A 27,456-nucleotide genomic window follows, 5' to 3' on the forward strand; every position below is an offset into this window, starting at 1 on the left:
ATTGTTCCATTAATCTGAACTTTCTCCTATTTTTAATTGTTGCAATTGTCTTATTTCTCGTAAACACAAAGAATACAATTATACCTAATATTTTCTGTATTCAAAACTGTTACTGTGGCCAACTTCTAAACGAAGGGAACATGCGATGGTCACTTCAAGGAAGTAATTTGATAATTTATGGTCATGTGACCCAGTAAATACTCTTGTGATTCATTTGAAAAAAGCTAGATGGCAGGAGAGTTCAAGTTAATTTACAAACAGATTTTGTTTTGTTCGTGATATATTTCCATACTGTCTATGTATATTTCACACATTGTTGTCATGTAATGTTTAAATAAGTTTAATAGGTAAGAAATAATGCAGGGTCCAAGATGAGACGGCAAGTTTTAAAATTGAGAGCAGAGAAATACACACACACACACACACACACACACACACACACTTCAAAGCTCTGTCCTTCGAAGGGAGTAAGTTAACGTTAGGGCATAGGGATGCTCATTGGATTTTTTCCCCCACACCTTCAACGTTAGGGGGTTAACCCCGGAACATCTTTCCGTTCATTCATGTTTCTAACGGACTTATTTATAGATACACGTGCGTCCAATAACTGTCACCGACTGGAATGATTCTGAATAGAGAAGTTGAAAACTACCAGTTAACAGCGTTACATGCTGTCAGTCAGTGGGAAACATCAAATATACGATTTTTTTTTTTTTACTTTATCGTATCCTTAGTGAGGCCGACCAATCTAGTCCAAGCGCTACGATGAATTAAATTAAATCCGATCTTCATCTCGACTTTGATAAAGCACAGCAGTCATGTATCATACGGTACAACCGAAGCTTTAATTCTTCAATCAAACATCCCTCCTCAATATGCATTTAAGTGTAACGTTACCCATCCTCCGAGGGGTAAGTTTGTGCTGTTGATTGTCTGGCTTGAATGCAGATGCATTTGTCATTGACAGTAATTGACCATGATAACAATACTTTCCTCTAAAATACCATGGTACCCACAGTAAAAACCTGGGTAATTTGGTATTGGCCACCTCTGTTTAAAAATAAATAGTTTCAAAGACATCTCATATATTTGTATAATTGTTTTACATTGGTTACCATGGTACAAGGATTTGACCTAACATGATAGAACTCATTCATTCCCTTCAGAGCACCAGACACCTGATAAACAGATCCTCACAGACATGCAGATGGAGAGTGGCAATACATAGAAATTATAGCTTTTTTCAAGGTAATGGACAGAAATGGGTAATTAGAGTTCTGCCAGTTTTGTAATTTAAGTAATTTTTATAAGCACATTTTAAACTAGTGTGTCAACTTTTTTTTCTTTTTTCTCGCAGATGAGGTGAAATCACTTAGAGCAATGCTCAGCCCTGACATCTCAAAGTAAGATATGATGAACAAAGTGCTACTGTTTAATTGTTCTTGAATGGTATTTGTAGTAGGACACATGTAATAACACACACACACACACACACACACAAACATGGGTGATGACTTATTACCATGGGTAAAACAGTCTAAACACTTTGGAGACTGTCTGATTCGCTAATAATAGCTTATATGGTGTAAATCTACATTTTTGCTAAAATACCACAGATACTACAATAATTGTTAATGTAGTAAAACTATGGTAACTTTCTTTAAGCATGAGCATGTTTTTACAATTTTCTCTTGAGCATAATGGTCTATTCACACCAAATGGTTATATTTTGTTGCTGATCAGAATTCGTAACATAGGCATCATGGCACATATAGATGCAGGCAAGACCACCACGACAGAGAGAATGCTGTACTACTCTGGCTACACACGGGCTCTCGGAGGTAGGAATATGATCAATGTTGTTATCATTAATGTAAATAATGCTTATTTAATTACATGTCTAAATATTAGATGAAAAACTTAAAACACTTCAATGGGAAACGTAAATGTTGCCATGGCAGCTAACTGAAATACAATAAGTTGAAGTACTAGCTTAGCATTACATTTACAATTAGTCATTTAGCAGACCGCTTTGTCCAAAGTGAATTACATATGAGGATTAAAGCAATCGAGTCATCGTGAAGGGGCAAAAAAAAAAACGCAAGAAGTGCTCAAAATACAAAGTTCAGGCATTGCTCAGAGTAGCATAAGCCAGACAAGGGAGGATGAAAGGAAAATGATTATTTCCCTTAAGGTTAAGTGCTCACAGAAGAGATGAGTTTTCAGTTGTTTTTTGAATGTTGTCAGGGATTCTGCATTCCGGATGAGGAGATCGTTCCACCACCATGGAGCCGTGAATGAGAATGTTCTTGTGAGTGATTTTGTGGCTCTCTGTGATGGTACCACGATGCTTATTGACCGATCGTAGGCTTCTGGTAGGGATGTAGACTAATATTACTCCAAGATTTGTGACCAACCTTGATGGGGTGGTAGATGATGAATCTAGCTGGATAGAGAAGTCGTGCTGTAGAGACGGATTGGCAGGGAGGACGAGAAGCTCAGTTGAGCTGTAGGTGATGTTCCTTCATCCATGCCGAGATGTCCGCCAGACAGCTTGAGATACGTGCAGCTGCTGTGGGATCATCAGGTTGAAATGAGAGTTAGAGCTGTGTCATCAGCATAGCAATGGTAGGAGAAGACATGTGCCTGTATGATGTGGTGTAAATGGAGAAGAGGAGGGGTCCAAGAACTGAACTCTGAGGAACCCCTGTGGTCAGTTAATGTGCTTCGGAGACCTTTCCTCTCCATGTGACCCTGAAGGACCTACCTGTGAGATAGGACTCAAACCAGTGGAGGGAAGTTCCTGTGATGCCCACATTACTAAATCAAAATGAATGAAAGTCAAGTCACATTTATTTATATTGCGCTTTTTACTATACAGATTGTTTCAAAGCAGCTTTACAGAGATAACAGGATGCAAATAATGCAAAAAAGTTTGTTTCCAGAAGAAAATAACGTCACAGTCCAGCTTAAGTTCAGTGATGGTTTTTTTTGTTTTAAAAAAGTTACTAATTTAGTTAATTTTTATATGAATGTATATATATATATATATATATATATAGCCGCTCTGGACTAATGAACGAACCAATGACCAATGAACAAACAGTGATTATGATTCAGGCAGCATTATAGGTCAGAAGTCAGATTGGTTTGGAACAATCAGAATAGTATCCAGTTCCATTTGGTTGAAGATCGCAGTCACGCCGGTATGGAGACGGGTTTGTTGAGGATCAGTGCCGATGGCTGTTGTGTCGATGAGGCCTTCACAGGGGAGAGTCTAGTTGACACAATCTCTGCTGACTCAATGTTTAATACAATGATACAATGTTTAATAGGGAGCCAATTCAGTGTTGACAGAACCAGGCTAATATGGTCATACTTCCTGGTTCTAGTAAGAACTCGAGCTGCTGCGTTTTTGACCAGCTGTAGTTTGTTTATTATGCGTGTAGGGCAACCACCGATAAGAGCATTACAATAATCTAGCCTTGAGGTCAACGCTAAATAAAAATATTAAAAAACGAATAAAGACAAAAGCACTAAAATGAAAACTACTGTCTGTATTGATATGATAGTATCATGATCCTTAAATAAATGTTTTTATTTTCTGTGATGTAAGTGTCTTTGTAAATGGTCATATGTTGTGTTTAGATGTTGATGATGGAGACACTGTAACTGATTACATGGCCCAGGAGAGGGAGAGAGGAATCACCATCCAGTCAGCTGCTGTTGCCTTTGACTGGAAAGATCATAGGATTAACCTTATAGACACGCCAGGTACACTTGGGCCATCATATGTGTCCACACTCATTCACACCTACAGAATAGTATTCTATACAGGGCAAGTGACACACACACACCCCTCCAAATTAAAATAAGATCTGTAGGCATTATTTTATGGATGCATATAGTAACACAGACTAACTCATTTATTGTCACACACATTTGATACTCATAAATCAACATTACAAATTTTGGGGTTGGTACAAAACATTTTTTAAGGTAATTATTTTTAAGTCTCTTATGTTCAGGCAAATTTATTTGATCAAAATACAGTACAAAAGTAATATTGCGAAATATTATCCCAATTTAAAATAATTATTTAGTTTTTTATTATATTTTAAATGTAATTTATTCCTGTGTTGACAGCTGAATTTTCAGCAGTTCTTTTAAACAGCATTTGTTTATATATATATAATTTTTTATTTGATTTTTTGTAACAATGTAAACATCTTTACTATCAAATTGCTGTAGGTTATACACAATCATGATGGATTATCTTTCTTTTCTCAGGTCATGTTGATTTTACTCTGGAGGTTGAGAGAGCTTTACGAGTGTTAGATGGAGCGGTCGCTGTGTTTGATGCTTCTGCTGGAGTGGAGGTTTGGCTGAAATTATGTATCAATATAATGAATCATTAAATTAATAAATAATGAATTACATTGTATAAATTGATTATGAACTTAATAAAAAGAAAAAAAAAATCTGGAATGTGTTTTCTGTTGAAAAATATAATGAGTTATTTAGAAGGTGGTTTTGACATGAATTTTAGGCTCAAACCATGACTGTGTGGCGGCAGGCAGAAAAACATAAAATTCCTTGTGTGTGCTTCCTGAACAAGATGGACAAGCCTGCAGCTAGGTTATAAACAAACATTTTACTGCTCATTTCTCAGAATCTCACACTTAAATTTAAAGCATCTATTACCACGTTGGCTAAAAAATAGCATGTGTTATTGATCTGAATGACTGACTGCAGTTCACAAAGGTTTAATCTCATTCTCCTTTCTCCTAGCCTGAGGTACTCGATAGACAGCATAAAGACTAAACTAAAGGCCAACCCTGTTCTCCTTCAGGTAACCTTTTTTAAACATGGTAATCACCTACATTTACAAATGAAAAGATTCAGTCTTGATATTTGGTATCATTTGCAGATTCCCATTGGCTCAGGAAAGAACTTTACCGGATTGGTGGATTTGATCACTAGGCAGAAAATGACTTGGCAGGGGAGCTCACTGACATATGATGGTCGTGCTTTTGAGATCAGCGCCCTCCAGCCCTCAGATGACCCAGATGTGCTCCAGGCTGTCAGTGAGGCCAGGGAAACTTTGATAGAACAGGTGAAACACAAAAAATGTGTCTGAAAGCAACATGAATGAATGAAGCATTTATATAGTGCTTTCATATGTACTACTGTACACCCAAAGCGCTTTACAATCATACCAGGGAATCTCTCCTCAACCACCACCAGTGTGTAGCATCCACTTGGATGATGTGACGGCAGCCACAGTACAACGATGCCAGTGCGCTCACCACACACCAGATACAGGTGGAGAGAGACTGATGGAGCCAATTGAGTGGATGGGGATTATTAGGAGGCCATGATTGGCAAGGGCCATTGGGTGGAATGTGACCAGGGCACCGGGTCTTTAAAAAAAATATATATAATGACCACAGAGAGTCAGGACCTCGGTTTTACGTCTCATCCGAAGGACGGGTAACATAAGTTATGTTTTTCAAAAGTACTTTTGAAAAACATAAGAATGTATACATTTTGTATGACTTACTTTCTGCTGCAGAACACAAAAGATATTCTGAATATTGATTGTGTGCAAACAACAGTGGGCCCCACTGACATTCATTGTATAGAAAAAACAACAACGGGTGCTTTCACATCTCTAGTTCGGTTCATTTGGTCCGGACCAAGAGCTAAAAAGTATACTTTGTAGCATTTTTCAGGCGTTTTAATTCCTTTTCACACCACACTGATTGCTCTGGTCCGAATCAGTTGATGAGTTGATGAAACAAACTAAAATGCAGTCAAGTGACAACATCCACATCACTCGTTGGCCAAATGTGTCTTGAATGTATTTCCATAACTGCACTTCGATTGGTCAGAATTAACGTGCAGGAAAATTCCAACAGAATGTATGAAACCCCCTTTCCCTGAGCTGTTTGCTAAACAAAGTGGCCGAAGATTTCGCTGTTCTTGTGAGTTTTTGATAGTTGGGACCTATTATGGTCATCAGACCAAATTTCTATGAGGCTCCGCACCTCCTCACAACTCCAAGTTTGTCTGCGAGCTGCCATGCTAAAAGTGCAAACTGTCAACAAACATTAGTCCTCATCCCATACTGCACAGCGCAGCTGACTACGGCAGCTGGTTTAGTCCAAAAATGTGCAGTTCTTTGGCAGTTGGGTCTGTTCGAGGTCGGATCACGTTCTCACCACAAACGAACCGCGCCAGAGTTCGTTTGAAAGCGTACCGCTTGTTTGGTCCGCTTTTGGTGCGCACCCGAGTGCGATTGCTGCATTCACACCTGCCCAAACGTACCGCACCAAGGTACGTACCAACAACGAACTCTAGTGCGATTCAACCGAACTAAATTTGTCAAATAAAACATTATTCAAAACATTACCCTATAAACATTTGTCAAAATATCCTCTTTTTTTCACAGAAGAAAAAAGTTAAACCGGTTTGCAACGAATTAGAAATAAGAATAAAAAAATGTGTCTGATATACCCCTTTAAATGTATTGTGCTGTTTGAGATTTTGTTATCTATGCATGCAAACAATTTCCACAATAAGTTTCCGCATTGCTGTAAGTATATAGACTGATATAGGTGCTCTGTTTGAACTGTGTGGACAGGTAGCGGATCTAGATGATGAGTTTGCTGAGCTGCTGCTGGGAGAGTACAGTGAAAATTTTGATGCAGTGCCTGCAGGGAAGGTAAGAATACACAGTTTGTCTGTACATGCTCCATGTTTTTCTCTTTTTATTGGTTCCTAATCATTGGGCTATGGAGTGTTATTGTGGAGTGTCCTGGATATTCACCATTGAAATTGAATATCCAGTTTCAGGAGGCAGTGAGGAGAGTGACATTAGCTCGTAAGGGGGTGCCAGTATTGTGTGGAAGCTCTTTGAAAAATAAAGGGGTTCAACCTCTGCTGGATGCCATCACTGCTTACCTCCCTGCCCCCAACGAGAGGAACCATGAGCTGGTGTGAGTACACCATCCTTCAGCCCCCTCGTTCTGCTCAAGGACAAGAAATCATGTTATGGTTATGTATGTGTTCCTGTCTTTCCAGGCGCTGGTATAAGGATGATCTGTGTGCGTTGGCATTCAAAGTGGTCCATGACAAACAAAGGGGTCAACTTGTGTTTGTTAGAATCTATTCAGGAAGCATGAAGGCTCAGTCAGCAGTGTACAACATCAATAGGAATGGGACGTAGGTTCAGTAAACATTTTATATTTTCAGGACATGATTTTTGATGTTAGACTTATGTGCACTCTTCAATAAATGAGACCCATTGAGTACAATGCCAAATTGCTATCATTCAAATTGCTATTCAGTTTGTTATTGTGTTTTGTGCTTGAAAAAATACACTTTCGCTAAAATAAGAAAAGATACAAAGACAATTACTGTGGTGTTAACAAATTCCTGGATTTCTTCACTTCTTGACGATTAATTTCTTGACCATTATGATATTTTACAATATTTTCCAGATATAGTTTATTTAAAGGGATAGTTCACTTCAAAATTAAAATCCTGTCATAATTTACTCACCCTTTCATACAGGTTTCAAACCTGTATGAATTTCTTTCTTCTGCTGAACACAAAGGAAGATATTTTGACAGTTAACTGGTCCCATTGACTTCCAGAGTATTTTTTCTTTCCTACTATAGAAGTCAATGGGACCAGTTAACTGTTTGGTTACTGACATTCTTCAAAATATCTTCCTTTGCGTTCAGCAGAAGAAAGAAAATGAGTAAATTATGACAGGATTTTAATTTTGAAGTGAACTATTCCTTTAAGCTCTACTCTCAAGAACAATCTTTTGTGTGTTTGTCGCTCCAGGGAGAGAATGAGTCGTCTTCTCGTGCCTTTTGCTGATCAGCACATAGAAATCCCTTCTTTGCCTGCGGGAAACATTGCACTCACAGTAGGACTCAAACAGGTAAATCAACTTTCACAAAGAACACTTGTTTACACACATGTTTACTCAAATAGTTTGAACCGCTTTAAGAGGACAAGAATAATATAACACCCTTGAAATAAGGTGAAATAAGCAATATCAGTTTTACCCTGTTAAAGTGACTTGTATTCTAGTGGTCGTGTGATTTAAAAAAAAAAGCCACCATTAGGTATACAACACTTGCGCAGAATATTTTTTTTTCCTGCCAGCTTATAGGAATGGAGTCTTCATATCATGCATTATAAACCTTAAGAAAATAGCATTTTTTAAAAATCTTTTTGTGTGTTTTGAGTCAGACCGTGACAGGCGACACGATCGTCTCCTCCAAAGCCTCTGCGGCAGCTGCGGTTCGACGGGCTCAGAAGGAAGCAGAGAGCATGGGGAGCTCGCACAGGGAGAGCAGCAGTCTGGTACTTGCAGGGGTGGAGGTCCCTGAGCCTGTGTTCTTCTGCTCCATTGAACCTCCTACTATGGGCAAACAAGCAGGTAAAAACATTGTGAATAGGTCTTCAGAAATTATTTTTTTCTATAGAGCTGCAGCGAGTGCCAGGATTGAGATCTCAGTGTGATTTGTGAAACAGATCTGGAGCATGCACTCAACTGCCTACAGAGGGAAGATCCAAGTCTGAAAGTCAGAACAGACCCCGATTCTGGACAGGTAAAGTAATTTGTTTACACTTGTAGTTCGGTCCTCTTGGTTCACAATGCATTTAGGCTACGTTCAGACTGTCAGTCAAAATCAGATTTTTGTGCATATCCGATTGAAATCTGATCAGATTTAGCTTGTGTGAACCGCTAAAAATCACATGAAATTTGAATCCTTAAAATCCTTATCGAGCTACATTCATATGTGGTTTGAAATCCTATTCAAATCGCATTTCTGGAAATCTGTTTCAGTCTGACTTTCGCATGGTTTCGCATGGACTTTCTCTCGCCACATAAAACATAAACGTCGGATGTTTGTTACAGGAAACATGCTGAAAGTCACTTCAGAAACATTGGGCATTTCCAAATACCCACACTTGCGGTCTTGGCCACTTGAGAGCACGTGCACTCGACAGGAAGTAAGTGTGCAAGACTGTCCAATTTCTTAAAAATGGCAAAGCTCAGTGCCCTGAATGCACACTATCTTGAATACCGCATCGGAACGGTAACGCGAACCATATCCCATCATGCATTAGGATGTCATTTTTAAGAGCAAACCTAAAGATACAAAAAAAAAAATTGTGACGGAACATATAAAACAATGCTGTGTACTGGGCACTCGTATGTGCACACACGTACTGTTCTGTATATGATGGTGTTTTGGCCAGCTGAGAACTTTATAAAATATATAAAGGAGTCGAAACAGCTGCATCAATTCCTCCGTTGCACACAAAGATCTGCTGCAAGGAGACTGCGTCTCTGACAAGTGCACTTAACTGTAAAGAGCAACGTAGCTCCTATAAAGAGAAAAAACTGGTCGCATCTTGTGACATTTTGGTTCATTTAGATGTCTTTGGTCCGTGTTGCGTTCATTTCAAATTTCAGTCGAACTAGAGTTCGTTTAGAAGCTTTCACACTTAATCAGATGAACCGTGCTAACAGAACCTGCTAAGTGTGAACACCCTGAGAGACTACTCTTCTCTGATTGGTCAGATGTCCCAGTCTGTTGTGATTGAGCTACTGCTTACAGCGCGTGTCGAAAACTAAACACGTATTACCATATCTGTATTTCAGGTTCGTAGGCTACTTCAGCACTTTTATACACAGTGATATGAACAGTAATGATGGTGTTGGTTTTACTGTCCTTGTCCGAAGTGAATGCAAAGTGGATTTGTTTTCGCCCTCAAACACTAGTTGTATCTGAGCCCTGGAAAAGTAGACTATTCGTGGGCAGCCAGTGAAGACCATAGGCTAGCATTATGCTTATTTTTCACAAACCTAAATTGGTTTGTGTAGGAAGTGAGTAATTCGAAGTAATTATTGACAGCTTGTTTCAGGCAGTTCAGAATTTTTTCTTTCTTTCCGTTTATTGTACACTTTGATCTTTGAAACTTTGTAGACCTTTTACAATCAAAAACAGCTATTTTACACCCGACATCTGAAAAAGCATAACAGGGACACTTTACATATTTACTGTTGTTCCATCAGTTTAGTGATTTGCACGAAGTATTACTAATCCTAAGTATTACATTTAAAAAAAAAAAACTCATCCTGCATTATTTGTGCTATGGACCATAAAAGGATATTTCACCCAAACATGAGAATTCACTCAATTACTCACCCTCAAGTTGTTCCAAACCTATCTAAATGTATCTCTTCTGCTGAACACAAAATAAGATATTTAGAAGAATATGGGTAACCAAACAGTTGATGGACCCCATTGACTTCCATAGTATTTTTTTTCTCCTGCTCTACAACTTATTTAACCACATACACGCAGACGGTACTGTGTGGCATGGGAGAACTGCACATTGAGATCATCCATGACCGTATAAAGAGAGAGTACAACATCGAAACACATCTAGGACCCTTGCAGGTGGCCTACAGAGAGACCATCGTCCGGTCAGCAACTGCCACAGGTAAGGCCATGCAAACTGTCACCACCTTATCATTACATGCAAGTCTACCTTTGTTATCGCTTTGCTTGTGATGAATCATCAAAACTATTTCCCAGTGACAGTTCATCTGTTTTGTTTGTCTGCTTCACTGTTTTATGATTCAGCAAAAATGTTGGTTACAATAGACTTTGTCCATGGTAAAGTCTAGGCATAAAACAATAAAAGGAAAAACAAAACAGCATATATGACCAGTCACATGCCCTGTTTCAGTGTACACTGTTCAAAAGTTTGGGGTCAGTAAGTCTCTTATGTTCACTAAGGCTGCATTTATTTAATCAAAAATACAATAAAAACAGTAGTATTGTGAAACATTATTACAATTTAAAGCAACTGTTTTCTATTTAAACATATTTTAAAATGTAATTTATTCCTGTGATAGCAGAGCTGAGTTTTCAGCAGCCAATACTCCACATGATCCTTCAGAAATCATTCTAATGTGCTGATTTGCTGCTTGAGAAACATTTCTTAATATTATAAACAGTTGTAGTGCTTAATATTTTTGTGGAAACTGATAAATATAAAAAATAAATCATTCTAAAAAGAAAAATCTTACCGACCCCAGACAATTGATATCAGCAGTGCTTATTAATCTTTTCTTTTTGGGGTAACACATTATATGAACTAAAAGTAACTTTGCAACTACATGACAACTTACCTTTAGAGTATTAATAGACTGTCTGCTTTATATATGCCAACACTTTATTTTGATGCTCCCCAACAGACTTACTACTGACTATAACAGGGCTTCTAAACTCCACTGTCCTGCAGAGTTTAGCTCTAACCCTAATCAAACACACAGGAAGCAGCTTCTCAAGGTGGAGCTAAACTCTGCAGGGAAGTGGACCTCGAGGGCATTAGTAGCCCTGGACTATAAGTACCTTTGCAAGTACATGTCAACGTATTCTACTAACCCTAACTTAACAGTCGGCAAATATTAAAGCAAGAGTAAATTCCAGTATGATTTGTATGATCATTTCAGACTCATTAGATCGTACTCTGGGAGACAAGAGGCATGTTGTTACTGTGGAGCTTGCTGTCCATGCTCTGATGCAGGAGTCTAGCACTTCTTGTGACATGACTTTTGAGGAGGAAGTAAAAGCTCAACTCCCTGCTGATGTCAGAGGGGCTGTTGAAAATGGAGTCCAGAGCGCCTACCTTCAAGGTAACCGAAATAGTTACTTTAAAACTTTTGTAACATGGTCATTCATATACACTTACATTCAAAACAAAAGTTTGGGGTCAGATTCATATATTGTTAAAATAAATTAATACTTTTTTTTTTTTCAGCAAGGACAGGAAAGACATTTATGTTACAAAAAGATTTTAATTTCAGATAAATGCTGTTCTTTTAAACTTTCTAATTATCATTAAATCTTGTTTTCAACATTGATATTATTAAGAAATGTTTATTGAGCACCAAATCAGCACATTCAAATGATTTCTGAAGGATCATTTGACACCGAAGTCTGGAGTAATGGTATCACAGGAATAAATTCCATTTTAAAATTTATTAAAATAGAAAATAGTTATTTTAAAATTGTTCACAATAGTTTTTACTGTATTTTTGATAAAATAAATGCAGTCTTGGTGAGCATTTGTGACTTCTTTAAAAAAAACATCTTCCAGTCAATCTTACAATCCTACAGACCCCAAACTCTTTTTAAACGGTGGTGTGTAACTGATACTTGGGCTGTTCATCTACAGTTTTGCGGTACACGACTTGGGCATGTCTATAGGTCAAATGTCCCTGTCAGCCATATGTTATATTGGTAACTCATCTTCCTTTTCTTCTTCTGTGCAGGTCCTGTGCTGGGTTTTCCTCTACAGGGAGTACAGACAGTTATCCAGCATGTAGGTTTGGAACCAGGCACTTCTGCAGCCATGGTGTCAGCCTGTGTGTCCCGCTGCATGCTAAAGGTACTCAAACACTATCCTGTCTCAATCATTTTCAAATAGTGTCACATCTGACTTTATGTCTTTCTCTGTTTGTATGCATGCAGGCTCTGAAGCTGGCTGGAGGGCAGGTTTTGGAGCCGGTGATGGCTCTGGAAGTGACTGTAGGGGAGGAACATCTGAGTCCTGTGCTTGCAGATCTCGCCCAGCGACGTGGTACTATATGTGACATCCAAACTCGACAGGAAAACAAGATTTTAATGGCTACAGTTCCTTTGGCTGAGATAATGGTAAGTGTGTAGTGCTGTCTGTCACTAAAAAATATTACCTTGACATATTGTGTCAGTAATAGCACAATTTAACTGACATTATATACTCAATATGTACAGTAAGACCATTCAAATTTAACTCAACGGGTGATTAACTTATACTTTACAACTACATTGGGAATATTCATTTTATATAAATGTTATTTTTTGCCTCAAGGGCTACTCAACCGCTCTGCGCACTTTGACCTCTGGGAACGCCACCTTTTCTCTGGAGCTGTCCAGCTATGAGCCGATGAATACTCAGGACCAGAACACACTGCTCAACAAGATGGCTGGACTGGCTTGAACCAGTAACTATAACCAGCTGAAATGACCATATATAATACAGATACAAATTTTTATTGTTCTGTGATTGGCTGCTTCCATATGGTCCAGAAGATAAATCTAAGAGAATATATATATGTATTGTATGTATGTGTGTTTATAAAAATATAACAATTTTACAACAATGCAGCCATGTTTTATTTAAATATTTAATTTATAAAACACTTATAACATACCTAGCTTTGGAAAGTAATTAAAAATACCTCTTTTTAAAGACTTAAAATTCCATACACTTTATTCACAAGATTATTCATTACCATTTAATAGAATTTAACCCTACAGAGATAATCCAGATGTACAGAAGTGTCCATTTAAAAATTATAATCAAGTGCTGGATAACTGGCTCAGTGCATACAACAGCAAATCATGGTATTGGAATGGCTAACATGGGTTGACGTTTTAAAAAGTATTTTCCTGCGATTCCCTTTAATTGTCTACTGTGAACTAAATCCTGAAGTTCACAGGCCCTTGTATTCATGACGGCAGTGGCCAACAAATAGAGGTTCTGCAGGAATGCCTCTCCTGATTGGGGAAAAAAAAAATGTTTACTTTCACCAGTGAAATATATATATAAAAATATATATACCTGTGCAAATCTTTAGAATTTACGTTGTATGTTAGTGGAAATGGCTAGTAAATGGGAAATGAACAACCTGAAAACTGCATTAGAAGAAATTAATGTTATAATCATTAAAAATAAAGCAATCACGAATCTAAAAAAATAGATAAATCCAAAAATAAACAGAACTCCTAGGCATCATGATTATTACACACATTAATAATGCAAGAATAAAAAAAGTTAAATGTAAAGCCTGAATGAATTTGCCACTTGTCAGTTTAACTCACTTGACCATGCGGCAGCGATGCTGGACCAGACGATTATAGGCCTTACCGACGTCTGTCACACTTTTATCACTCCATAACCTCTCAGCAACAGCACTGGCTCTTGGCCTGCAATGGCACAACAACAAAAATACACATATTTACATAATTCTTAATATACAAATAAATACTAGCTAGGTATGGTTTCAGTTTTGGTACAAACTCCATAATTCAGCTTTCACTTTTGTTTTTACATATTGCAACATTAATTAATCGCTTGTTTGTATATGGTTAGTCTTTGAGTTGTAACTTGTTGGTACAGTTGAGTTCTATATTTTTTCTTAGTTAAGGTCGCAGTCATACCAGAGTCGAGGAGTGAGGTTGGTGGCATCTACATACTCTCCCCAGAGACAAGCTTCTCCTCCAATCACCAGCTTCTTCTGTGCATCTGTGCCTGTTGTCAAAATACCATTAAAAAAAATCATAATTAAGAGTATAGAAATTGAGTTGAATTGTAAGACTGTGATTAGTGCAAGACTATTCAAACAGCTAGAAGCTCTCACAAGACTTCCCTTCATGGGTGGGCAACAAATTAAATTCACTGAATGTTTTACAACACTAAAAGGATTTTTTTTTTTTTTTTAAAGACAGAAGCCATGAGTTGGTCCTGTTTGAGACTGAATCTTTAAGCAGTAAGACTCGTATATGTGTCTATTGTATCCATATATCAAACAAACACCAGAATACCTGGAGACAAAGAAAACCATTTTAACTGGGTTGTGACTGAATAGACAAATAACTGCCAGTCTGTACAAAGTGCCATAGTCACGTGACAAGCATGTTTGTTTGCATATCTACTAAAGGAAAATGGGTCACTGACAATGCCATTACTAATGCCATGACAAAGCTTTGGACTGAAAGAACGGATACTCATTGATTTAAGGATATGTGGTGCCACCTTTGCTATTCACTGTTGCATTCAGTGTGGCTGACCTTCAAAACCTAAAACCAACCTCAGTTACGTTAAACAAGAAAATTCACCAGATTGACCCATTAACAAACTCAACTCTGTTTTTTTTAACTCAAACATAGCTAGTATAATCATATATTGTGTGAACGGTCATTGTTTGTTTAGTTTTTTTGTTGTACCCCAAACCTTGAGATGTTGTTTTATTTAACAAATTAGAAACAGAACGTGTCAAACAGAAACAGAGGCCCAAATAAATCCACATAATCTTTATCTGTGAATGACACACACCAGTGAAATTTTGGGGGTCGGCTTTGTAAATGTTCCCCCAGTCCTGGCCGTAGCTGATGCGGTTGAGGTACCAGGGTGTGGAGAGAAGAGCACTGAAACCAGCCGCCGTTACCTGCGCCATCTCATCTTGGTACTGCGGCCGTTCTTTCCACACATGGATCAGTGTGTCGGCTTTCAGCTACGTGTACACATACACACGCATGTACAGTATAACACACAAACGGACACACCTCAACGTAGACAGATTCTTCTGGACTCAGAGATACCAAAGTTATTAAGCTGAGACAGCACAGTAATAAAGAACTAGTCACAAACAGCTGCTTTAAAGTGACAAAATATAGTTAAACAATATTTGGCATTAAATCAATTACCAATTGAGACTAAAATAATTACAGTTTATCAAAATTGGCACTACATGTAGTCCAGAGAAATATGCCCATTGAGTTTCATATTGTCAGATGCTCATCTTTGACTCTGAATCAACATGCATGCTTTATTAAGATCATAGATCATTAGTTAATGGCATTTGAGCCTGACAACAGTTAAAGGGATATTTCACCCAAATGAAAATCCTGTCATCATTTAACAACTCACCCTCGAGTTGTTCCAAACCTGTAAGAATTTCTCTCTTCTGCTGAACACAAAAGAAGATGTTTTGAAGAAAATGGGTAATCAAACCGTTCATGGGCCCCATTGACTTCCATAGTATTTTTTTGGGGTCAATGGGACCCATGAACAGTTTGGTTACCCATTTTCTTCAAAACATCTTTTGTGTTCAGCAGAAGAGAGAAATTCTTACAGGTTTGAAACAACTCGATGGTGAGTAAATTGCAGAATGTTTATTTCTATGCCTTTAAAACTGTTGTTTCATACAGTAGCATCTAATAAGATGAAGGCATGTTTATTGCAGTGATATTGGTGTATTGATTTTAAAAATGCTGGAGCAAGGTGGAGGAGGAACTATTCAAAAGTAAGATGAGGTTTTATTTTTCAGAAATAAATGATTTTTGTTCAAATAAAGGCAGCCTTTGTGAGAATAAGAGACTTATTTCTTTTAAAATCTAACCGACCCCAAACTTTTGCATGGTAGTGTATAATTGCTAGTGACACTTTGAAACGCATTCTTTCCAAAGCGTACGGGAAAACCTGTTTACAAAGTCTTCAACAAAAGACCTCAAGATGTGATCGGGGTGCTCAAACACACCAACATACTTACTTAAAAACTAAACACAACAACGTACTAGTGAAACAAAAACGAGCTATAGAGAGACTGACAGAATCACAATTAAACACTACAATAACTGCACAGAAATTACAGGAAGTTCTATATATTCAATACATGGTCGCTGACAAGAGCGCATGTCCTCCATTAAAATGCTGGTGTTTCTCAATAGAGTGGTGCAGGTATGACGTCACTTTCTAGGCCAACAGGCAGGTAGCATCACACTGGTTGCCTCGACAAAAACCCAATAGGATTTTCCCATAGGCTTTTGGATTATCGTTAAAAAAAAAGCTCTCTGATCAGCAAAAGTTTATGATACTTGCTTGTTTTGTCCATCAAGATAATTTTCACAGATGAACACAACTTTATGAATCTTGAAGCCTAAATGCATTTGCCAGAAGTAAAACGCTTAGGGGTAGGCTATAAATGAAATACACCACGGTCGCGCGATTTCAACGTCACCATCACTAAGATTCCGACAACTCCCAACAACTTTTTTTTGTTTTTATCTAAAAACATTTTCCCAAAAAGGTCAAGTTAGAAGAGTTTATAAAAGCCCAATTAGAAGCATAAGGCTGTAAAAGTGGACTGAGTTTACCTGTTCAGCATGATGACTTTTAATCTCCTCGACAGCCTCTGTAGTCCTATTTAGCCACTTGTGAGCATCCGCATTTTTCAAGACACGTAACGGCTTTTTTTAAAAATCACGAGTGGGGTAATATTGATGTATTTTATGTCATAGAATAAAACGTGAAAGTGTCTTGAGCTTGTGTTTACCACAGACCTTATTTCATTCATTTAGTGAAGTGCTTTATTGGAAGTGCTAAAATGCGTTTCCGTGTTTTTGCCTACAAAATGACGTCATACCTGTACCACTCTATAGACCATCTCTACCCAGACAACATCCTCAACCCCCAAGCCTATTTGTGATTTAACACCAGGCCAGCTTACATGGCTATTTTCAGAACAAAAAACAGGTTAAATTTTATAAAAAGTATAAAACCTGTTCATGGTTTTGTTTTCTATGTTTTTAAAATATAAATTAACTTAATCTGGACCATCTTTCTTAACTTTAAATTGCAAACGATCAATAGATTAGTAAACTAATGGTGCTAAAACAAACTAAATGAGACTTTGGCTGAAGAAACTGACCAGTGAAACTGAGTGGCTCAACTTTGTAGTAGCGTTGCCAGTCCTGTCCATAGCTAATGTAGTCCAGGTACCAAGGGGCAGAAAGAATGGTTGTAAATCCTGCCCCAGTCACATTCTGTAGCTCCTCCTCCATCTTGTTCCCCATCCACACTTCCACAACAGTGTCATTCTTCAGCTGGAACATGCATAAAGCAAATTATGTGCCCAAATAAAAAAACGTTTTGGCTGTTTAACTGTTACGAGCAAACAAATACATTTACTTGCAAGCACAGTTAAAAATGCCAATTTCGTGGCATGTTAGTACTGGCTTGTAAAAAAGTTAAAATCAAGTCAAGCTATTTGTGATTAAGAAGGTTAAAGTAGATTAGGCTTTGATTTAAAATCATTTGAAGTTACAAGGCATTGTGGACCTACTAGAATTAGTCATTTATTAAAAACAGCATAGTCTAACTAAGCTCCCAATATAAGTTCGCAATAAGACTGTAAAGTCTGAATATGAATTTTATGGATCTACATTACTTTCTAACAGCACAAGCACATCCACACAGATAAGAAGAAACGAGTCTTACCTTCACCCCATTATCGAACACTTCTTGCCACACCATGTAACCTTTCTTGGTAGCAGCCACAATATCAAGTAACCTGAGTGTCATTGATGAATAATGTAAGAATAACTTTGTCAGATTGTGTTCTGATTTATACTTTAACACGATTGCTAAGGGAGACAATAAATATTAAACTAATTACAATTGACCCTTCGCATGGAGCTTGATTGACAGGTGATCTGACCAATCATACTTCGCCATAAACCATTTTGTCCGACAAAGCAGTCAGGAGAGTTAGTAGATTAACATTGGAGGATTTGAACTTGACAAAACGGAGTGTACTGACGACTTTCCGCGGTTAAAACAACATTCCTTCTTATGTTCATTCATGTTTATTTGATGCTATAAATGAACTAGAAGGAAGAGATGATCGGTTCACGAGCCGCTTTAACTGATGCTCTACTGCGATCGGTCACGACACATTAAAGAGCCACCAAACGGTATTTATTGTTTCAATTTCTTTTTTAAAAAATGACCAAATTTGAAAAGGTGAGACTGTTTAATATCAAAAGTAACCGAAAAGTAACCTGGTCTGTCCTGTCTGTCAGCTTGTTGTCAGTGTCCTCTCTGCTCCGCGATGTATTTTTCACTGCGTGAGAACACGGGGTGGCGTGAGAGCGGCGTAGCTTGTCGGACATAGCGACAGTAACTTAGGGGACGGGTCTTTGCGAACGGTCAATTACATACTAATGGGGGGAAATAATGGGCAAACTATCATAACCATCTTGTTATTTATATTACAAGCCAAAAATAGACTAAAATGGACTTCCTGACTTTACTGAAGCTCTGACCTTTGAATGTAAAAAGACTCCAGTTTGCTGTAGTCTGTGCCAAAGCCCTGCTGCTCCATAAACTTCCGAACATCAGGATTGGACTTCCTACAGGAACAATGAGTAGAATGTAAGTATTGTGTGATATACAATATGATTATTGGCATTGGGTTCATATTCTGGAAAATTATTTGGGTAAGAAGCTCTTCTCTTTTTCGCACCAACAACTGAAGTCAACCTCGTCTCCCCCCAGGTGAATGTAGGCATCAGGGAAGACAGTGCTGATCTCTTTGAAAAACTGGGTCATGAACTCATAAGTGGAGTTTAAGATGGGGTTCACCGGCCCAAATGTTCCAGAAGGAGTAGAACCACTGTAACAGGGTGTTAGCAGATCCTTCATGCCTATGGGAAGGAGCGACAGAGAGAAAACAGTTGTTATATTAATCGGTAACTGAAACATGACTGTATCAAGCACTCATTTATCTTGTCCACCTACTAACCATTGCCCCATGACTCTGTGTGTCCTGGGGTGTCAAACTCCGGGATGACCCGGATGCCCCTCATACGGGCAAATTCAATGACCATCTTCACGTCAGATGGAGTGTACACATGTGTGAATGGGTGATAGGCTCCCTGTCAGTCACAAAACAAAAAGGGAAAACGTGATCAATACACAAAAATAAACACTTCCCCAGTCAGTTTTTACAGTGGCAGTTGGATTCTACGCCCAAAGCTTGTGAACTGAAGCTAATGCTTTTGATTTAAGGTGAAATTTCTACTCTAAAGGAAACTGACACGTCCTATGGCATTATCATTATTTTGTTGTACATTTTTATTCCTTACCTTTCGCTTTCAATGCAGCAAAATACAAAAAAATTATAAACATTTTAACAATACATTTTAAAACGATTTAAAAATTATTTCATTTTTTTAAACCTGGAATGTTTCAGTGTAATTATAGTTTGATGATACATTAACTTGTGTTCACCAATTTACATAATGTTAACCACCAACATAAGTGATAAGTGTTATGATTCTAGTGTGGTAATCCACTAACAACCATGAATGAAATCTACAATATATTTTGTGCCCTGAGGCCGTCTAGCTTGAATCCAAATCAGGTAATATTGTGTGTGTGCATCACATACTCACCTTCTGACTTAACTCGGGGAATGTACGGCTCATATAAGGAAAAGATGGATCGTCCACAATGTGCCAGTGGAATACGTTAAACTTGTTAATCGCCATAGCTTCCTGTGAAAATGAGATGTCTCTTTACTGAACACTGGAATAAGAAGCATTTCAAAACCTGGGAAGGTTTTAGCAATGGACATTGCACCAATGTCCATTGATAGGAGGAACATTTAATTCTAGATCAAATTACAAAGCTACGGACAAACAAATTCTCACCACTGTGCGCTGGCCACAATGTTTTCTACAAACCTTGTGGTGAGCGTCATCTTGTCTTGTGATTACGGTCATGTGTGAAAGTAAAAAACCTGACTTTTCAGTCTTACAAATAAAACGACATCCTTGAGCTATTTAGCTGACATGTCTTCTAATGAGGAAAATGCTAAGTCACCAATTAATCACAGCCAATTTTGCTGGTAAAAAAAGAAAATGCCCCTCTAGACCCATGTATGTTTTTATGTCAAGCCTGTAATTATAAAAATATATATTTCAGCTCACCAAATTGGCCAAAATGACTTTGAGTGGCAGGAAGTGGCGAGACGAGTCCAGGAGGATCCCTCGATGGGCAAACCGTGGGAAATCTGAGATGACTGTCTTATTGATGTTGTTCTGTTGAGAAGACAAAAAGATGCTTTGATTTGAGAAGAGCTTAGATGGATCAATAATTGACATCAATTCATTTATAAAGCCTTAATCAAGTACAACAATGCAGCAAATAAGGGTTTGCTTTGAACTTACAACTCCATAGTCATCCTCATAGACCAACTGGCTGAATGTTTCCAGTCCTTACAACAATAAGCATATGAGGAAGTTATACATTGAAGAAACCACACATGATGATAAAACATCTTATATGGACAGGATATAAAGACTGCAATCTCTTCTTCTCATAATTTATGTTCGGATCGCATAGAAATGTAATTGAACTTCTATCTTAAAGTATATGGGGTTGTTAAACGTGATAAACTATGCCTGTGACCTATTTTAAAATGTCATCAAGAAAATACTTTAAAGTTTGTCTGTATTACTTAGAGGAGTTTGTAAAATGTACACTACCATTCAAATGTTCAAAATATTTTATTTTTGAATCAAAAAACATCTCTTATGTTCAAAAAGGCTGCATTTATTTGATCAAAAATACAGTAAAAAACAATAATATTGTGACAATTTAAAATAACTGTTTTCTATTGCAATATATATTCATTCAATTATTCAATTCCTGAAATGGAAAGCTGAATTTTCAGCATTCATTACTCCAGGCTTTTGTGTCCTAAACTTGATCCTGAAATCATTTGAACATGCTGATTTGGTGCTCAATAAACATCTCTTATTATGATCAATGTTGAAAACAGTTTTGCTGCTCAATATTTTTGTGGAATGTTTTGTCGGGTTCACTGATAAATAGAAAGTTAAAAGGACACCATTGTGTGGAGTTTCGCTTACCTCGCAAAGCTCCCCATACATTAGCAGCTTTCAGTACAGCAGAGGCATCAACTGACAGCTCATCTACACAAAGAGAGCAAAACTTTAATTACAAAGACAACCAAAACATTCACTGGCTCATGCCCAGCCCACACAAGTTGATCACAACACATCTGATTGAAGAAACAATACGTGATTGACTTTGATAATGCAGTTTCGGTTACACTTATTTTTAAGGTGTTTGTAACACACTTAATATAAAAATGTAAAATTACAAACTACTTGCTATATATTAAGTATATATGTACTTGTTATTGGATTAGGGTTTGGTTTATGGTTAGTGTGCATAATTTACAGTTATTATGTAACAATGACACCTTAAAACAAAAAGTGTTTATTTTTGGTAAAATAAAAAGAAACGTAACAAAATACTTTGCATTGGTCAAATACATCTAAAAAGACCTCGTCGCGTTAATACATTAATCAGATTACAGCTCCGACAAACAGGTGTCTATTATTGGATTTTCCCATCTTCTATTGGATTAGAGAGCATTGAGGTTACGGTGTTGTGGATCACAGAGGCGGAAGGGAGAAGAGCTCAGCTCACATGACTCGTCGGTTTGCAGACTCGGGTAACCGTCGCACTCCGGATCAGCTGCTGTGATCCATACCGTAAGCTCCACAAGATCGGAATCAAACGCTTTCTTTCGGTTCTTCTCGTGCTTCTTCACTTCACCAAACATGTATTCAAAATATCTGCAAGGCAAAGGGTCAGTTCATGAAACCAAATCGAATGCTTACTGTATGTTTGACGTGGTGGGACGCACAGAGTGCTAGATCACGCGTGATACTGTAACGTTACTTCCTGTTAAAACTCAACATTAGCGTCTTTCATAACACAATGTCAGCATAAATATAAATTAGATATGTTACAGTACCTGCGAAATGCATTCTCCAGTAGACTGCAGCCCGGTCCGGCGGAGGACTCTTTCGCGTGGACGATCTGAAATCTAGCGGGGCTGAGTTTAAAAGCGACAGCGGACGACTGGAATTTCTGCGGTAGCGGCCAGAGAGAGATTTCATCCAGCTCTTTCTGTTTTCCAACAAAGTCACCGAAGAGCCATCCGTGGGAGACGGATACCGCTAAAAACAGCGGCGCAAATTTGAGCAGAAAGTACATGGCTGTGCAGTCAGCTGACTTCTGCTTCCAGTCTGAGCTCAACTGACGGGTTTGTGTGGTTGTTTGTAGTAGGGGCGGCGTTTACCTCAACTAACTCAAATCATGGGACCTAATTCGCCACACCTCCCTCGGTGTACAAAGAACACGTGACCGAAACAAAGGAAATAATACAAGTCTTATGCTATAACAGAGGGGTCCGAAAGACTGCATGCGTTCTTCATACATTTCACTTAATAATAACAATTAACCCTTTCATAGAGGTCACTACAGTGGACAGCTATTAAAAAAAGATACATAAAGATACATTTTTTCTTGGATATGCACGGGTTTTGATGGCATAGTTGCACATCAACCTCTACATTGGACCCTATGCATCATCCTATACACTGCCACAAGTGAAAGCGTTGTGTATCGATTTTCCCCCCACCAAACAAGATGTCCAAATTCCCAATGGTCAGTCAGAAATGCTGGAAGTTGCTCCGGAATATCCATCCATTCCTTCTATCATAGGAGACTCTTGTAGGTAAAAAAAAATAATTAATATAATTGCAGCATCAAGCAATATCATATCACAAAAGTCATATCACAGGTACATTTTTCAAGTTTTGATTTTAGATTGGGAGAAAATTCAGATTAATCATCTGTGGACAAAATCTTTCATGCATCAATGTCCACTATAGTGGACCTCATGCATAAAATCTGATTACGTAATGCACGTTACTTGTTATGCATTACTTTACCCGTAACATCAAAAAAGTAATCTGATTGCGTTATGCATAATGCGTTACCCCAACACTGCTCATTCCAGATGAGATTGAAAACACCTGATCGCTAGGTTTTCTCAGAGGAGATCTATGCTAGAAATGTTTCCACCTTGAACATAATCAGAATGATCAGCTAATAGGGGTAAATTGACATACTCTGGTACACTGGAGGAAGCAGAGTGGTTCTGTTTCATTCTTACTGACCGCCAGAGGCAGTGTAAACACTATGGATTATCGCAGCGCCAGCCAGATAGGTCGAGAGAATATACCAACAAAGTCACGTGGCGTGACGTATGCTGAGCCCTGGAGGTTATAGGCTACAGTAGCTCAGCACTCTACCTCTTTCGCTTTCTCGCCTGGTTGAGATAGGTTGTTTTGAGTGATTATTCGCGCTGTCAAGTGCAGCTTACAAGAGCAGCGAGATTCGTCCTCACAAGCTGTGACAGCGCGCGTCTACGCAATTTCAAGGATTTGGATTTATTTTACAGCGCTTGGTGAGTCATATTAACATTACTTCGTCGGTAACACTCTGTGCCTCTCGGTGCTATCCGGTGGCTTGTGTTTTCCGCGACTGAGTTAACGGTCTCCCGTTGACATATCTAACGTTACTCAGACTGTTTTTTCCTCGAATCCATGTTACATTATTTGTCCATCGGTTCAATCCGCCGGCCATTTTAGACATTTTTTCTTTTTCGTGAGATATTTGTTGGTATTACCTGTCGGTTTGCCCGAGGTAATTGTTTTATTTATTTTTATTATTTTTTCATCCCGCTCAACTTAACCTTACGGTGCTATCCGAAGGTGTTATTAACGAGTAACTATGGCTCACAGCTCGATCGCCACTGGTTTTCCACTGACTTGTAAGCTGTGCCCTAATCATCTTCTCCCTGACGACGGTCATGACTTCTGCCCGTCGTGTTTGGGTGTTCAACATCTGCGAGATGCTCTCACGGACCCGTGCATGCACTGCAGCCTTTTGCCTATTTCGGAACGACAGCTCCGTCTTGCCGAGTTAGTCCCTAATTCGACAGTGAAACTTGGGCAGTTGGATGCAGCCCCTTCACGCACTCGGAAGCGCAAAGCGTCGGCGGCAGCTGGTGCTCCCCCCCCATCTAAGAAAGTCAAATCGCGAGGTGATGAACATTCACGTGTTGAGAAAAGTTCACTTTCTATGACGGTGTCGGTGCTTTCTTCAGAGATGGCAGAGCTGAAACGTCTGCTTCACTCGCTTCAGCCTGTCTCATCTGCTACACCTGTGAAGCTGACACAGGAGGATGAGAATGTTCAGAATCAGGGAGCTGAGGAAGAGTCTCTTGATTTCCCTGGTTTTTCTCATCGTTCAGAGTTTGATGTGCTTTCTACAAGTGCTTCAGATTCCTTTTTTCACGATCATGGGGATACTATGGATGTTGCTCCACAACCATCACCTCAGGCTGTTTTCACTGGTTACCCAGCAGCGGAGGGGTCTAGTGGGGGTTCAGTTCAGTCGTCTGGACAAGCCCAGTCCTCCTCCGATGATACTTTGGATGTGCTTCGAATGGCAGTTGCTCGTCTAGGACTTGATGAGTCACCTGTCCAATCTGCCCAAACAAATGTGTTTTTCAGACAGAACACAGCAGCAACTTCTTTTGCCATGCCACCATGTAAGGATTTTGTGGCTGAATTCTCAAATGCTCTCACTGGTTCTGGTCCGCCTAAACGGCGCTCTAAGATTGCTCGAACGCTAGCATCTATGGCTGAAGCAGATTCTATCGGGGTGGGTCGTGCTCCAGAAATAGAGCAGCCTGTGGCAGCTTTGGTGGTGTCTCCTGATGAGGCTCTGCGAGGGAATGTGCGATGTCCCAGTGCGCAATGCGGTCGTACGGATTCCTTGCTGAAAAAGGCATACGAGTCTGTTGCCTACATTACTCGAGCAGAAAACACAATCTGCCAGTTACTTCTTGCTGCCACCAGTACGCTGGAACCTGCGAATGCGGATCCCTCTGTTTCACAGTTTCTGCAAACGGCTCTGTTGGCAACAGGCCATGTGACCCGCGAGCTGGGTAGTCTTACAGCCACGCTTCTGGCAGCCCGCCGCCAAGTGTGGCTTGCCCAAGCACGACTGCCGGAGGACTGTAAGAAAACCTTGAGAGAACTTCCATTCGTTCCCGGGCATCTTTTTGGTCCAAATGTTCCGGAACTGTTGGAAAAGAGGATAAAGCTGTCTGAAGCTACTCGTCAACTGACACAGGTGCAGCGCAACCCTACCTTTAGGATGCCAGCGGTTCAGACCCGACAGCACTATGCCACATCGGAGCAACGTTTCCGCCGGCATGCTACACCTCAGTCACAGCCCCCTCAGAGACCTCGTGCTCCTGAAGAGGCGAGAGTTTTTCGCCCACCTCATCGACAGTTTCCAGGAGGACCCCGTCAGCGTCCCCCCGCGAACACTAAAAATCGCACACATAAAGCCTGAGACAGCCAGGCCGGCGGTCGATCGCTTTTCAATAGATCAACTGGAGTACTGGAGATCCAACACAGCAGACCCCTGGGTGTTGGCGACTCTGAGCAGGGGATATACTCTACAGTTTCGACGTCGGCCTCCCAGATTTTCAAGAATTGTTCCTACGATTGTCAGAGACGCGGTTCGCGCGGTGGCTCTCTCTCTGGAAATTTGTTCACTGTTAGAGAAGGGAGCCATAGAAAAAGTTCATCCCCTCGTTCAGAGAGACGGGTTCTATTCAACATATTTTCTTGTTCCGAAGAAGGACGGTGGTTTCCGCCCAATTCTCGATTTGAGGCTTCTGAATTTGTTCCTGAAGGTCCTTCCTTTTCGAATGCTGCGCACAGCCGATGTTCTTCGGTCTGTGACTGCAGACGATTGGTTTGTAAGTGTCGACCTGAAAGATGCTTACTTTCATGTTCCAATTGCTGTACATCACAGAAAGTTTCTGCGTTTCAGTTTCCTGAATCAAGCCTATCAGTTCAAAGTGCTACCCTTCGGCCTTTCCCTTGCTCCTCGCGTCTTCACAAGGTGTGTGAGCGCAGCTCTGTCTCCTCTTTGGATGAGAGGCATGCGTATTCTTCCTTATTTGGACGACTGGCTTCTCTGTGCCCCAACAGAGCGGCAGGCTGTACAAGACTCCAGACTGCTTTTGAGACATGTGCAGAAGCTGGGGTTTTCTGTGAACGAGAAAAAGAGCCGTCTGATTCCATCACGGACCACTACGTTCATAGGAATGACCCTGAATTCCTGTCTAATGTCTGCCTCCCTGTCTCAGGAACGTGTGACGAACATTCTGCAACTTTTGGCTCGCTTTCGCCCGGGGGTGTCTTTGCAGTACGAGGTGGTCCTACGACTGATAGGGATGTTAACAGCGGCTACAGTGGTGATTCCCCTGGGTTTACTCCACCTCAGGCCACTCCAGTTATGGAACAACAGTTTGCGGCTAGATCCCACCAGGCATCGCCATCGACTGGTTGTGATTTCTCACCGTTGCATATGTGCGTTGAGGCGGTGGAGACAGTTAGAGTTTCTGAAGGCAGGAGTGCCCCTGGGTGTTGTTCCCTCTCGTCGGGAGTTGGTCACGACAGACGCTTCCCTCACAGGATGGGGAGCAACGTGGAATCGGAGGGGTATTTGCGGGCGCTGGACACCGATCCAGGCCACAGAACATATCAACCTGCTAGAACTAAGAGCAGTGTTCTTGGCCCTAAAGTACTTCATGCCGGTTCTGGCAGGCCGCCATGTTCTCGTTCGGTCCGACAATACCTCAACGGTGTTCCATCTGAACCACCAGGGCGGCACGAGATCCCGCAGGTCTCTGCAGCTGACTCAAGAGATCCTGACTTGGTGTCAGCCACGACTCGCTTCACTGAGGGCAGCTCATATTCCAGGAGTGTGCAACCAGACAGCGGATGCTCTTTCCAGGGATCAAGTACACCCAGGAGAATGGAGGCTTCATCC

The 27,456-nt window shown here is 39.7% G+C and overlaps 2 protein-coding genes across 5 annotated transcripts; one reads left to right on the forward strand and one right to left on the reverse strand.

Moving 5' to 3' along the window:
- The first annotated feature begins 416 nt into the window (after positions 1-416).
- Positions 417-13,095, forward strand: gfm2 (GTP dependent ribosome recycling factor mitochondrial 2). 2 transcript variants are annotated; one of them, XM_079608690.1, is made up of 20 exons: positions 417-911; positions 1,167-1,248; positions 1,358-1,403; positions 1,744-1,841; positions 3,649-3,774; positions 4,291-4,379; positions 4,550-4,638; positions 4,792-4,852; positions 4,931-5,116; positions 6,647-6,727; positions 6,853-7,001; positions 7,087-7,227; positions 7,858-7,957; positions 8,272-8,461; positions 8,557-8,633; positions 10,401-10,539; positions 11,558-11,740; positions 12,380-12,495; positions 12,579-12,761; positions 12,958-13,095. In XM_079608690.1, exons 1-20 carry the CDS (start codon positions 876-878, stop codon positions 13,084-13,086), a joined length of 2,301 nt encoding a protein of 766 aa, XP_079464816.1. In that variant the 5' UTR covers positions 417-875; the 3' UTR covers positions 13,087-13,095. The 2 variants fall into 2 exon arrangements, with proteins under 2 accessions (XP_079464816.1, XP_079464817.1); XM_079608691.1 differs by having other exon boundaries at positions 587-911; positions 1,758-1,841.
- Positions 13,096-13,503: 408 nt separating this feature from the next.
- hexb (hexosaminidase B (beta polypeptide)) lies at positions 13,504-22,902 on the reverse strand. Of its 3 annotated transcripts, none has more exons than XR_013797052.1 (14): positions 22,505-22,902; positions 22,174-22,322; positions 21,588-21,650; positions 20,883-20,929; positions 20,643-20,753; positions 20,106-20,207; positions 19,454-19,586; positions 19,175-19,355; positions 18,975-19,061; positions 18,148-18,220; positions 15,205-17,753; positions 14,310-14,400; positions 13,971-14,075; positions 13,504-13,646 (listed from the first exon to the last, which is right to left on the reverse strand). XR_013797052.1 is itself a non-coding variant. In XM_079608693.1 (14 exons), exons 1-14 carry the CDS (start codon positions 22,744-22,746, stop codon positions 13,583-13,585), a joined length of 1,623 nt encoding a protein of 540 aa, XP_079464819.1. In that variant the 5' UTR covers positions 22,747-22,902; the 3' UTR covers positions 13,504-13,582. The 3 variants fall into 3 exon arrangements, 2 of the variants coding, with proteins under 2 accessions (XP_079464819.1, XP_079464818.1); XM_079608693.1 differs by having other exon boundaries at positions 17,579-17,753; XM_079608692.1 differs by having other exon boundaries at positions 15,205-15,382; positions 22,505-22,900.
- Positions 22,903-27,456: the final 4,554 nt, after the last annotated feature.

Source organism: Phoxinus phoxinus (genome assembly GCF_949152265.1).
Source record: "Phoxinus phoxinus genome assembly, chromosome: 3".
NCBI lineage: Eukaryota > Metazoa > Chordata > Actinopteri > Cypriniformes > Leuciscidae > Phoxinus > Phoxinus phoxinus.

Coding starts and splice junctions, on each gene's coding strand:
- gfm2 (XM_079608690.1), top strand. CDS start 876: ATGCATTTAAGTGTAACGTTACCCATCCTCCGAGGG. Junction 4,380..4,549: donor ATGCTTCTGCTGGAGTGGAG/GTTTGGCTGAAA, acceptor CATGAATTTTAG/GCTCAAACCATGACTGTGTG. Junction 5,117..6,646: donor GGGAAACTTTGATAGAACAG/GTGAAACACAAA, acceptor CTGTGTGGACAG/GTAGCGGATCTAGATGATGA.
- hexb (XM_079608692.1), bottom strand. CDS start 22,746: ATGTACTTTCTGCTCAAATTTGCGCCGCTGTTTTTAGCGGTATCCGTC. Junction 19,587..20,105: donor TCCCCGAGTTAAGTCAGAAG/GTGAGTATGTGA, acceptor TGTGACTGACAG/GGAGCCTATCACCCATTCAC. Junction 13,647..13,970: donor CATCGCTGCCGCATGGTCAA/GTGAGTTAAACT, acceptor TTCCCCAATCAG/GAGAGGCATTCCTGCAGAAC.